Genomic DNA, 13,784 nt, shown 5'->3' with positions numbered 1-13,784 from the left:
CAGAGCAGGTATTATTTGGGTGGTGGATCATTCTCAGCACTGCAGTGACACTGACATGGTGGTGGTGTGTTAGTGTGTGTTGTGCTGGTATGAGTGGGTCAGACACAGCAGCTCTGATAGGGTTTTTAAACACCTCATTGTCACTGCTGGACTGAGAATATTCCACCAACCAAAAATATATCCAGTCAACAGCGTCCTGTGGGCAGCGTCTTGTGACCACTGATGAAGGTCTAGAAGATGACCAACTCAAACAGCAGCAATAGATGAGCGATCGTCTCTGACTTTACATCTACAAGGTGGACCAACTAGGTCTAATAGAGTGGACAGTGAGTGGACACTATTAGAGTGTTAAAAACTCCAGCAGCGCTGCTGTGTCTGATCCACTCATACCAGCACAACACACACTAACACACCACCACCATGTCATGGTCACTGCAGTGCTGAGAATGATCCACCACCTAAATAATACCTGCTCTGTGGTGGTCCTGTGGGGGTCCTGACCATTGAAGAACAGGGTGAAAGCAGGCTAAAAAAGTATGTAGAGAAACAGATGAACTACAGTCAGTAATTGTAGAACTACAAAGTGCTTCTATGTGGTAAGTGGAGCTGATAAAATGGACAGTGAGTGTAGAAACTAGGAGGTGGATTTAATGTTATAGCTGATCAGTGTAGATATATAAACAGTTTGATACGTAAATCATAGTAGTGCACAGTGTTTATACTAACTGATTCTTATCTAGCCACAGAAAATATGACTGACGCTGTTTCAGCCATGTCTGGATTTTATTTTAGATTTCTTTCAAGCTAGAGTATGTGAGGGTCATTTCAGTACACACTGACTGCATGGACAATGTGTTCCTCTAGGTCTGTCTGGAACATACCGTTGTTATTTTTTTCTGCTTGACACCAATCTGCTCTTGAGAAGAAATATATTTATGATATATTAAATATATATTTTACAATATTCTAGTATTTTCAGCTGAAACCTGTGCACAATTACCTGTAGGCTTTTTAAGCCTTTGAAATAAACATGATTAGGGGTATGTAACATATTTAACATTGCAGCGATGTCATGGTCTACAAGTAAAACTAACATTTTAAACATGTTATGGTCTTAATGGTCATAACATTCAGTAAGGTTGTGATACAAGGAATGCATGTAATGACATTTGCAGATCTACACTGATCTGTGATGGGTTCCTTCTAGATCAAGAAGTCTACACCTTATTGAATCTATCAGCCACATGTAAAAGAAATGTTTACTAGTTATTTACACTGATCAGCCGTAACATTAAAACCACCTCCTTGTTTCTACATTCACTGTCCATTTTCTCAGCTTCACTTACCATATAGAAGCACTTTGTAGTTCTACAATTACTGATTGTAGTCCATCTGTTTCTCTGCATGCTTTGTTAGCCCCCTTTCGTGCTGTTCTTTAATAGTCAGGACCCCCACGGGACCACTACAGAGTAGATATTATTTAGGTGGTGGGTCATTCTCAGCACTGCAGTGACACTGACATGGTGGTGGTGTGTTAGTGTGTGTTGTGCTGGTATGAGTGGATAAGACACAGCAGCGCTGATGGAGTTTTTAAATACCGTGTCCACTCACTGTCCACTCTATTAGACACTCCTACCTAGTTGGTCCACCTTGTAGATGTAAAGTCAGAGACGATCGCTCATCTATTGCTGCTGTTTGAGTTGGTCATCTTCTAGATCTTCATCAGTGGTCACAGGACGCTGCCCTCAGGGAGCTGTTGGCTCGATATATTTTGGTTGGTGGAATATTCTCAGTCCAGCAGTGACAGTGAGGTGTTTAAAAACTCCATCAGCGCTGCTGTGTCTGATCCACCCATACCAGCAAAACACACACTAACACACCACCAATATGTCAGTGTCACTGCAGTGCTGAGAATCATCCACCACCCAAATAATACCTGCTCTGTTGTGGTCCTGTGGGGGTCCTGACCATTAAAGAACAGCATGAAAGGGGGGCAACAAAGCATGCAGGGAAACAGATGGACTACAGTCAGTAATTTTAGAGCTACAAAGTGCTTCTATATGGTAAGTGGAGCTGATAAAATAGACAATGTGTGTAGAAACAAGGAGGTGGTTTTAATGTTATGGCTGATCGGTGTACATGTACTGCAGATTCCTTTTTTTTTTTTTTGCATTATTCCCAATCTTCCTTTTAATTTAGTCGTATCCAATTACCCAATTGCAATACGCTTCCTCTCTGCTGATGCTGATCACCACCCTGTTTGAGGAGAGTGAACCCGGCTGCATATTTTCACCTGCACGTGGCGAGTTTTCTTGCCAATTAGCTTTGTGCACGGAGAGCCACACCCTGATCAGCATTATTCCTCTACTCTGTGCAGACACCATCAATCAGCCAGCAGAGGTCGTAATTGCATCAGTTAGGAGGTCCCTATCTGGCTCCCTATGTGGATGAACAACAGCCAAACGTTGTTTATATACTGTAGCTGCCTAGCCCAGTCAGATGGGAGAGCTTAGATTCGATATGATGTATTTGAAATCCCAGCTCTGGTGTGCTAGTGTATTTTACCGCTGCGCCACCTGAGCGCCTGTCAAATGTTTTGGGTGGAAAAGTGAGCCATTGGTCAGAATATTGGTCAGAAAAAGGCATTTCAGTAGGCAGCATTTTAATCCAACTAAGAATTCAGACAGCCTCCTTCTCAGGAGCGTTGTACAATGCTGCCTATGTAGAGCTCACTAGGTTTTCAGACAGACCCTACGTGAGCACAGATGCTTAAACAATAAAAAGAATAGTTAATGCCCAGCCAGTTGGGTAATAAACCAGCATTATACCAGGAAATTGTACCAGCAAGAGGCTATCACGCAAGAAAAATTGCCAGCTTATCTCTTTTTATCACCATGATCATGTCATCCACAGCAAGCTTTTAACAAAATGTTCCACTCCTCCACGTTGAATGATAGCATCTCCAGCCATTTACTTGTCACTAGAACACTATAAAGCTGTGTGAAGCCTGAAGGCAGAAGATCAGCTCCATGAGCCTAGCACTGTGCCATGAAATTGGAATCGTTTGCGCACATTTAGCAATAAATACTCACAATAAAATGTGTTTTTGGAAGCTGAAATCGTGCTATAGCGCAGTGGCATTAAAATCTCTGGGTCTGGATTATTAAACAAGCTGTTAGAAGCAAAAATCATCATCATGAAATAACTGCATTGCTTGATTTTAGCTTTATACTGTAAAATTGCCGTATTTTGAGACTAGATATATAGACAACCCCAAATCAGAAAAAGTTGGGACAGTATGGAAAATGCAAATTAAATAAAAATGCAGTGTTCCTTACATTTACTTTGACTTTTATTTGATTGCAGACAGTTTAAACCCAAGATGTTTCATGTTTTATCTGCTCAACTTCATTTCATTTATTAATAAACATCCATTCCTGCATTTCAGGACTGCAACACATTCCAAAAAAAGTTGGGACGGGGGCAATTTAGGTCTAGTAATGTGGTGAAAAAACTAAATAGTGATGTGAATTCAAACAGGTGATTATAATCATGGTTTGATACAAAAGCAGCATCCAGGAAAGGCTGAGTCTCTGATGAGCAAAGATGATCAGAGGTACAATGTACCTCAAAGAAAGATTGGAAGGGATTTGCATATTTCTCCCTCTACAGTGCATAATATCATTAAATCATTTAAGGAATCTGGAGGAATTTCAGTATGTAAAGGCCAAAGGTGCAAGATTAAGCTGAATGCCCGTGATCTTTGATCTCTCAGACGGCACTGCATCAAGAACCGCCACTCAACAATAGCTGATATAACCACATGGGTGAGGGATTACTTTGGCAAACCTTTGTCAAGCACTACAATACAGAGTTACATGCACAAATACCACTTAAATCTTTACTGTGCAAAAAATAAGCCTTATGTTAACCATGTCCAGAAGCAGCATCAACTTCTCTGGGCTCGGAGGCATCTAGGATGGACCATCACACAGTGGAAACGTGTATTGTGGTCAGATGAATCAGCATTTCAGGTCTTTTTTGGAAAGAATGGGCGCCGTGTGCTGTGGATCAAAGACGAAAAGGACCATCCAGACTGTTATCAGCAATACGTCCGACACCAGGATCTGTCATGGTATGGGGCTTTGTCAGTGCCCTTGGCAAAGGTCATTTACACTTCTGTGATGGCAGCATTAATGCAGAAAAGGACATTGAGATCTTAGAGCAACATATGCTGCCTTCAAGACGTCGTCTTTTCCAGGGACGTCCATGCATTTTTCAACAAGACAATGCAAAACCACATGCTGCACACATTACAAAGGCATGGGTGTGGAAGAAGAGGGTACGGGTACTGGACTGGCCTGCCTGCTGTTCTGACCCTTCCCCAGTAGAGAATGTGTGGAGAATTTTGAAACGAAAAATGTGACAACGACGACCCCGTACTGTTGCACATCTTAAGACGTGTTTGCAGGAAGAATGAGAAAATAAAAGCTGAAACACTAAATCACTTGGTCTCCTCGGTGCCAAAACGTCTTTTAAGTGTGGTGAAAAAATGGCGACATTACAAAGTGGTAAATGCTTTACTGTCCCAACTTTTTTTGGAATGTGTTGCAGGCCTGAAATGCAGGAATGGATGTTTATTAATAAATGAAATGAAGCTGAGCAGATAAAACATGAAATATCTCAGGTTCAAACTGTCCGCAATAAAATAAAAGTAAATGTAAGGAACACTGTTTTTATTTTATCTGCATTTTCCATGCTGTCCCAACTTTTTCTGATTTGGGGTTGACCTATGAACTAAATTTAAAAAATTGTGCAATTTGATGATGGATGTTTAAACTTTTGCGAATCTTTCTAATCGTGTTAATCGGTCTGTGGGACAGACGGGTCTGCTTTTAATTGTCTGCTTCCTGCTCTTGTTCACACATGGCTTAGTGGTTAATAAATCTCACATGTTGCCTGTTAAATTTTTAATCCCTCTGTTTCCTCTTTTTCAAAATGACTGCATGTGTTTTAGCTTTAGCACAGACAGCATGTTATTTTGCTTTCACTAACCTATTAATATGATTAATCATTTTACCACTTTTTACATACAGTTCCTTACATTTACTTTAACTTTTATTTGATTGCAAATATTTCATGTTTTATTTGCTCAATTTTATTTTATTTATTAATAAACATCTGCATTTCAGACCTGCAAGACATTCCAAAAAAAGTTGGGACAGTAAAGCATTTACCACTTTGTAATGCTGCCATTCCTTTTCACCACACTTAAAAGACGTTTTGGCACCGAGGATACCAAGTGATTTAGTGTTTCAGCTTTTATTTTGTCTCATTCTTCCTGCAAACACGTCTTAAGATGTGCAACAGTACAGGGTCGTCGTTGTCGCATTTTTCCTTCCAAAATTCTCTATTGGGGACAGGTCAGGACTGCAGGCAGGCCAGTCCAGTACCCGTACCCTATTCTTTCGCAGCCATGCCTTTGTAATGTGTGCAGCATGTGGCTTTGCATTGTCTTGTTGAAAAATGCATGGACGTCCCTGGATAAGATGACGTCTTGAAGGCAGCATATGTTGCTCTAAGATCTCACTGTACTTTTCTGCACTAATTCTGCCATCACAGAAGTGTAAATGACCTTTGCCAAGGGCAGTGGCACAGTCACATACCATGACAGACTTTTGGAGTTGTTGCTGATAACAGTCTGGATGGTCCTTTACGTCTTTGGTCCGGAGCACACGACGTCCATTTTTTCAAAAAAAGACCTGGAATGCTGATTCATCTGACCACAATACACATTTCCACTGTGTGATGGTCCATCCTAGATGCCTCCAAGCCCCGAGAAGTCGACACCGCTTCTGGACATGGTTAACATAATGCTTATTTTTTTGCACAGTAAAGATTTAAGTGGCATTTGTGCATGTAACTCTGTATCGTAGTGCTTGACAAACGTTTGCCAAAGTAATCCCTCACCCATGTGGTTATATCAGATAATGTTGAGTGGCGGTTCTTGATGCAGTGCCGTCTGAGGGATCGAAGATCACAGGCACACAGCTTAAGCTTGCACTCTTGGCCTTTACACACTAAAATTCCTCCTGATTCTTTGAATGGTTTAATGATATTATGCACTGTAGAGGGAGAAATATGCAAATCCCTTCCAATCTTTCTTTGAGGTTCATTGTTTGTAAACATTTCAATCATTTTCTCACATATTTGTTGACAAACTGGAGATCCTCTGATCATCTTTGCTCATCAAAGACTCAGCCTTTCCTGGATGCTGCTTTTGTACCAAACCATGATTACAATTACTTTTTCAATCATTGATTGACTGAGCATTAATTAGTACAACAAATATGTGGCCAATGGTCGTATGTTACACCGCATGGCCAAACAAATGTGTCCACTTGTTGAATACGAATATGTCACTTCAAATCCATAAGCATTGATATGAATTTGCCACTCTCCCCTTGCTGTGAAATGATGAAATGCTTTGAAACTTATTCACCTCCATGGTTAGGTCTGGTACTGGCTTGCAAATAGTGTTGATGCATATACCAAGGGGTTTGAATGGGGTTTTCTTTTCTTGGTCAGGGCTCTGTGCAGATCAAGTCTTTTTGAAGTCACTTAGTGATCAGGAATGTCCTTCTTTAAACTCTTGCCACAAAATGAGAAAGACAAATTTGTTGACTTTACCATTAAGATTTACTTAATGGTCCACCATGCATTCAGTAAGGTGGTATTCTCCTAGCTTTTATTAAACCCAGATTTGTGTATCAGCCTGCCAGAATAAAGTGTGATTCATCACTCTGGAGAACAGATTTCCACTGCACTGCTGGGGATTACATATTAAGATCTAAATCTTGTGCACATCTGTTTGGTCATGGAAACCCAATAAATGAAGCTTCTAATGAACACGTCTTGTGCTAATATTGCATTTTGACCCTTATTACAAAGTGTCCCAAATAAAGAGATTAAAAAAGAAGTTCTTAGCAGACTTCTTGGTTTGCATTTTATGTCCTATACAGTACATAACTAATCAATTCAAAGTACAGTGGTACTCGATATCAGCTGGTTCTGGGAGTGGGAATCCACCTGTTTCCACCTGGGAATCGAACCCAGGACCTTCTTGATGTGAGGCGACAGCGCTACTCACCAAGCCATCGTGTTAGTCCAGTAGACTAATCAGCAATACAGTTTAGTATAGTAACATACAATTTATTATAGTAACATACTATTTGAGACACAGCTGCCAAAATTACTTAACAAATTCTCTAGACTTGAATCCCGTCAGAGTAAAAGTCTGACCCTGCTAAATTAGTGCGATCCATTCTACTGCCAATGTTTCTCCATAAAAATTACATGGCTTTATTCTTGATTGTTTGCATCTGTTAGCAATAAGTGAGGCTTAAATAGCACAACACATTCATTGGCAGGTCATCTAGGGTATGATCCAATAAGAAAATCTCCCGGGTCCTTTTAAAAACAATAGTCTGATTAAGATCATGTTTCTGTTTGGCTTTCAGTTTCTTTTCTTTTTTAATCCCACTCACAAGCGTTGTAAACGTTCCTGCTTAGAGCTAGCATATCTAATGACACATAGTTTCCATGATGATACAATTGGCTTACAATTTAAATGTGTTCCTTAGAGTCAGATCCAGAATTATTGGCACCCAGGGTGAAGCTGGGTTAAAAGGTTATAAGAAAATGGCTGTTTGGTGATTTGCCTTACATAAATGGAATTAATTCCAAGGAAATAAAAATACAAATAAATAATGATGTGCAAATTTTGCATCAATCGTGTGACGTATAAATATTTAAATAATTTCTTTGTTTTCCATTGCTGTTTTTTGTAGGTGTGACCATGAAACTGATGGATGAAGTGGCAGGAATAGTGGCTGCCCGTCACTGCAAGACCAATATTGTGACCGCATCTGTGGACGCCATCAACTTTCACCGCAAGATCAAGAAAGGTAAACAGAAGCAAATAAATCAGTCATAATGATTATACTAGGGTTCAGCGTGCGGGTCCACAGCCGCATGCGTCTCTTTTACTGTCCTATTGTGGCTCCAAAAAGTAAAAATAAAATAATCGTCTGACAGGGGCAGCACGGTGGCAACTCACAGCAATCTGGGTCCTTTCTATATAGACCCTGTGATGGATTGGCGACCTGTCCAGGGTGTTTGCTACCTTTTGCCTGGGTTGAATTTCAGAATCCTACTTAGGAACCTTACATTTTTTAAAATGCTGTTGATGTTGGGCAATGAAATTGCCATTGGTCTCTGTTGGCAAGGATATCTCCTGCATTTCAATGCTGTTATGTGCAAGAGTTAGCCTGTAGATAAATCTTTATTATAGGCTCAATAAATGAAGAATAATGCATTTAGAAACTATATGCATGTTGCTGTCCAAAGACATACAGAGCTATGTGCTCCAAATTGGCCAGGAATTCAGAAATACAGTTCTCTTGACAGCTGTTTCTTTAATATTAATACAATATAAAATTAAATAAATGTAAAAGTACATGTAAATATATTTAAATTAATGTTAAAATACATGCAAATGAATGTTAACATGAATGTAAATGAATTTAAAAATACATTTAAAAATACATTTAAATAAATTACAAAAATCATTTAAATCATTTTAAAAATACATTTAAATAAATGTGAACAAATTAAAAAATAAATGTAAATACATTTAAAAATACATTTAAATACATTTAAAAATACATTTAAATAAGTTTAAAAATGAATGTAAATGAATGTAAAAATAAATGTAAATACATTGGGGCCAAAAAGTACTTAGTCAGCCACTGATTGTGCAAGTTCTCCTACTTAGAAAGATGAGAGAGGTCTGTAATTTTCATCATAGGTACACTTCAACTATGAGAGACAAAATGAGAAAAAAAAATCCAGGAAATCACATTGTAGGATTTTTAAAGAATTTATTTGTAAATTATGGTGGAAAATAAGTATTTGGTCAATAACAAAAGTTCAACTCAATACGCAATGACAGAGGTCAAACGTTTCCTTTAAGTCTTCACCAGGTTTGCACACACTGTAGCTGGTATTTTGGCCCATTCCTCCATGCAGATCTCCTCTAGAGCAGTGATGTTTTGGGGCTGTCGCTAGGCAACACGGACTTTCAACTCCCTCCACAAATTTTCTATGGGGTTGAGGTCTGGAGACTGGCTAGGCCACTCCAGGACCTTGAAATGCTTTTTACGGAGCCACTCCTTCGTTGCCCGAGCGGTGTGTTTGGGATCATTGTCATGCTGGAAGACCCAGCCACGTTCCATCTTCAGTGCTCTCACTGATGGAAGGAGGTTTTGGCTTAAAATCTCACGATACATGGCCCCGTTCATTCGTCCCTTAACACGGATCAGTCGTCCTGTCCCCTTTGCAGAAAAACAGCCCAAAAGCATGATGTTTCCACCCTCATGCTTCACAGTAGGTATGGTGTTCTTGGGATGCAACTCAGCATTCTTCTTCCTCCAAACACGACGAGTTGAGTTTTTACCAAAAAGTTCCATTTTGGTTTCATCTGACCACATGATATTCTCCCAATCCTCATCTGGATCATCCATATGCTCTCTGGCAAACTTCAGACGGGCCTGGACATGTACTGGCTTAAGCAGGGGGACACACCTGGCACTGCAGGATTTGAGTCCCTCTCGGCGTAGTGTGTTACTAATGGTAGCCTTTGTTACTTTGGTCCCAGCTCTCTGCAGGTCATTCATCAGGTCCCTCCGTGTAGTTCTGGGATTTTTGCTCACTGTTCTCATGATCATTTTGACCCCACGGGATGAGATCTTGCGTGGGGCCTCAGATCGAGGGAGATTATCAATGGTCTTGTATGTCTTCCATTTTCTTACAATTGCTCCCACAGTTGATTTATTCACACCAACCTGCTTGCCTATTGTAGATTCACTCTTCCCAGCCTGGTGCAGGTCTACAATTTTCTTCCTGGTGTCCTTCGACAGCTCTTTGGTCTTGGCCATGGTTAAGTTTAGAGTCTGAATGTTTGAGGCTGTGGACAGGTGTCTTTTATACAGATAACGAGGTCAAACAGGTGCCATTAATACAGGTAACGAGTGGAGGACAGAAAAGCTTCTTAAAGAAGAAGTTACAGGTCTGTGAGGATCTTGCTTGTTTGTTATTGACCAAATACTTATTTTCCACCATAATTTACAAATAAATTCTTTAAAAATCCTACAATGTGATAACCTGGATTTTTTTTCTCATTTTGTCTCTCATAGTTGAAGTGTACCTATGATGAAAATTACAGACCTCTCTCATCTTTCTAAGTAGGAGAACTTGCACAATCAGTGGCTGACTAAATACTTTTTGGCCCCACTGTAATAGTAAATGAATTTAAAAATACATTAAATAAATGTAAATAAATTTAAAAATAAATTTAAATGAATTTAAAAATACATTTGTTTATATTTGACCTGTTTATGTTTCTCTCCATAACTTTAAGAACTGCAAGATGTTATAATTCATAATTATTTTCTATTTTGTTATTGTTCTTTTTTATTTTATAATATATTATTATAATTTTAATATTATTATTATTATATTAATATTGGGTTTTTTTTCCTTTACTAGGCCATGAGCATATACTGAGAGAAATTTCCAGCCAAGATGTTGAAATGTAAATGTAAGATGTTAAAACATTAGCCCAATAAAATGGACATAAAATATTTTGCCTCCCAGAGTGGTTTAAATTTAGTTAAAATAGGACAATTTAGCTCTTCTTAAAATGTGGGTTGTTTAACCCTGGTAAATACTAACCAGTTCAACTTGCTTTATTTGTTGATTGGCAACATCTGTGTAATAAATGCATTTGCAATCCTTTCACAAGGATGAACAGTCTGTCGCTTTGTGAGGTCTGGATTTTTAGCCACCAAAAATTAAGTTAAAAAGTATTAAACTACTTGATCTAAACAATAAGAAGCAAATATTTGGAGAAGTAGGGGATACCTTGCCTAAAACAGCACTGGATATACCTTAGAAACTGGTTTAGTTTGGCATAAAGAAACTATGAAAGTGCAACCACACTGCTTAGGTACACTGCCAGGTTCTAGGTCAAATTGATTTACATTTATGGTATTTAGCAGATGCTTTGAGCAATTGTGACAGCATACAATGCAATCAGGGGCCCATCATTGGGAATTTGGTAGTATTGGGGCTTCTTATTACTAGTCCTGTACCTTAACCAGTAAGCTACCATTCCCCTGTTGATAATGTGCATGCACCTGGTTGTAACCATTATTGCTGTGAAAAAATGCTGAATACGTTTCCAAGCTTTCATATTATCCAATTTCCCACCAATTTAGGCACAGCGCTTCTGCCAAAATAATTGAACACTGAAGCGAGCAACTCGATTAACACACAGATTATATGTATATCTCAGACACCCAAGCAGTAACATCCTTTACAATACTCACATTACAGTATCACAGCTTCTGAAACAGTATCTATGATGCTTGTAAGACTGATCTGATGGGTAACAGTATACACAAATGCACAACACACAGCTTTCTAATACAGTAGGTAAGAAAAGCAGATGAGGTAATAAATATGTGGTAATGAAATATATATATATATATATATATATATATACTTGTATATATATATATATATATATATATATATATATATTAATGAAGCATAACATTATGACCACTGTCCCACTGACAGGTGAAGTGAATAACACTGATTATCTCTACATCACAGCACCTGTTAGTAGGTGGGATATATTAGGCAGCAATTGAACATTTGATCCTCAAAGTTGATGTGTTAGAGGCAGGAAAAATGGGCAAGCGGATTTGAGCCAGTATGACAAGGGCCAAATTGTGATGGCTAGACGACTGGGTCAGAGCATCTCCAAAACTGCAGCTCTTGTGGGGTGTTCCCGGTCTGCAGTGGTCAGTATCTATCCAAAGTGGTCCAAGGAAGTAACAGTGGTAAACCGGCGACAGGGTCATGGGCGGCCAAGGCTCATTGATGCACGTGGGGAGCGAAGGCTGGCCCGTGTGGTCTGATCCAACAGACGAGCTACTGTAGCAGGCCAGTCAATTTCTTCCACACCAAACTTACTCATCCATGTCTTTATGGACCTTGCTTTGTGCACTGGTGCGCAGTCATGTTGGAACAGGAAGGGGCCATCCCCAAACTGTTCCCACAAAGTTGGGAGCATGAAATTGTCCAAAATCTCTTGGTATGCTGAAGCATTAAGAGTTCCTTTCACTGGAACTAAGGGGACGAGCCCAACTCCTGAAAAACAACCCCACACCATAATCTCCCCTCCACCAAACTTTACACTTGGCACAATGCAGTCAGACAAGTACCGTTCTCCTGGCAACCGCCAAACCCAGACTCATCCATCGGATTGCCAGACGGAGAAGCGTGATTCGTCACTCCAGAGAACACGTCTCCACTGCTCTAGGGTCCAGTGGCGGCGTGCTTTACACCACTGAATCCGACGCTTTGCATTGCACTTGGAGATGTAGAGACTGGATGCAGCTGCTCGACCATGGACACATTCCATGAAGCGCTACGCACTGTTCTTGAGCTAATCTGAAGGCAACATGAAGTTTGGAGGTCTGTAGTGATTGACTCTGCAGAAAGTTGGCGACCTCTGCGTACTATGCGCCTCAGCATCCGCTGACCCCGCTCTGTCATTTTACTTGGCTACCACTTCGTGGCTGAGTTGCTGTCGTTGCCAATCGCTTCCACTTTGTTATAATACCACTGACAGTTGACTGGAATATTTAGTAGCGAGGAAATTTCACCACTGGACTTGTTGCACAGGTGGCATCACGATACCACTCTGGAATCCAATGAGCTCCTGAGAGCGACCCATTCTTTCACAAATGTTTGTAGAAGCAGTCTGCATGCCTAGGTGCTTGGTTTTATACACTTGTGGTCACGGAAGTGATTGGAACACCTGAATTCATTGATTTGGATGGATGAGTGAATACTTTTGGCAATATAGTGTATAGTTGATAAGCTAATTGTATGGACACTAAACACATTTAAGAAGCCAGAATTTCTTTTAGTCCTGGCTCTTTTTCTTGCCGCATATGGAGAGAAGATAAGCAACACTCTTATCGTTCGCTTTACTGAAACGTGTTGCCAAGAAAGTCCCAACTCTCATTATAATAGACATTTAGTACAGCCCAGATGTTTAACTGCGCTCAAGTATCTTCTGTTAAACATGTGGGCTGAAATGGTTATTTATCGTGAACTCTGCACGGAAGGGGGTGTGCTGTATACATTAGTTTGAGAAGTGTTCCTTCTCACAGAGGGAGAGAAACGACTGGCTGACAGTACTGTTTAATTCTGACCTGCCAGAAGAGTATAGTTTAGAAAGCGAGCTGTAAGTCACTACTGAAAATGCTCTTCTCAGTAATACCACTCGTGTAAAGTCTCGTAAAGGTCTTGAACATCAGCCATAAATGTTGATGCCTTGTAGTACGTCTTATCGTCATGGAAAGTTTGTCATTAAATACACTACCTCCAATGCGGGGCAGTAATTGCAACCATCGAGTGCTGCCTTTAGGACCTTGAGTTCCTGTAATGAGTGGAAAATGCTGTTTTGACAGAGATGGTCTTTTTATGTCAAAGCAGCACTGTTCAGTTATGAAAGTGAACTAGAAAGAAAGTATGTGGACACGTAAAATTACATCCATATGTGTATACTGAATGTCTTTTAAGACTATTGCCAGCAGCCTCCACTGTTCTGGAAAGGCTTTCTAGTAGATTGGCTTGAGCGGTGC

At 39.9% G+C, this 13,784-nt stretch overlaps 1 protein-coding gene across 2 annotated transcripts in view; it reads left to right on the top strand.

Annotated features, from left to right (window-relative positions):
• acot7 (acyl-CoA thioesterase 7) overlaps window positions 1-13,784 on the top strand; it is a 114,603-nt gene that overhangs the window by 79,106 nt on the left and 21,713 nt on the right. For both annotated transcript variants that reach the window (XM_062998532.1, XM_062998531.1), the window contains exon 7: window positions 7,851-7,967. In XM_062998532.1, the coding sequence (XP_062854602.1) occupies window positions 7,851-7,967 (117 nt within the window). The remainder of the gene's footprint in view (window positions 1-7,850; window positions 7,968-13,784) is intronic.

This window comes from Trichomycterus rosablanca, chromosome 7, assembly GCF_030014385.1.
Source record: "Trichomycterus rosablanca isolate fTriRos1 chromosome 7, fTriRos1.hap1, whole genome shotgun sequence".
NCBI lineage: Eukaryota > Metazoa > Chordata > Actinopteri > Siluriformes > Trichomycteridae > Trichomycterus > Trichomycterus rosablanca.
The sequence above is the reverse complement of the archived record's forward strand: the minus strand, read 5'-3'. Positions and strand labels throughout refer to the sequence as shown.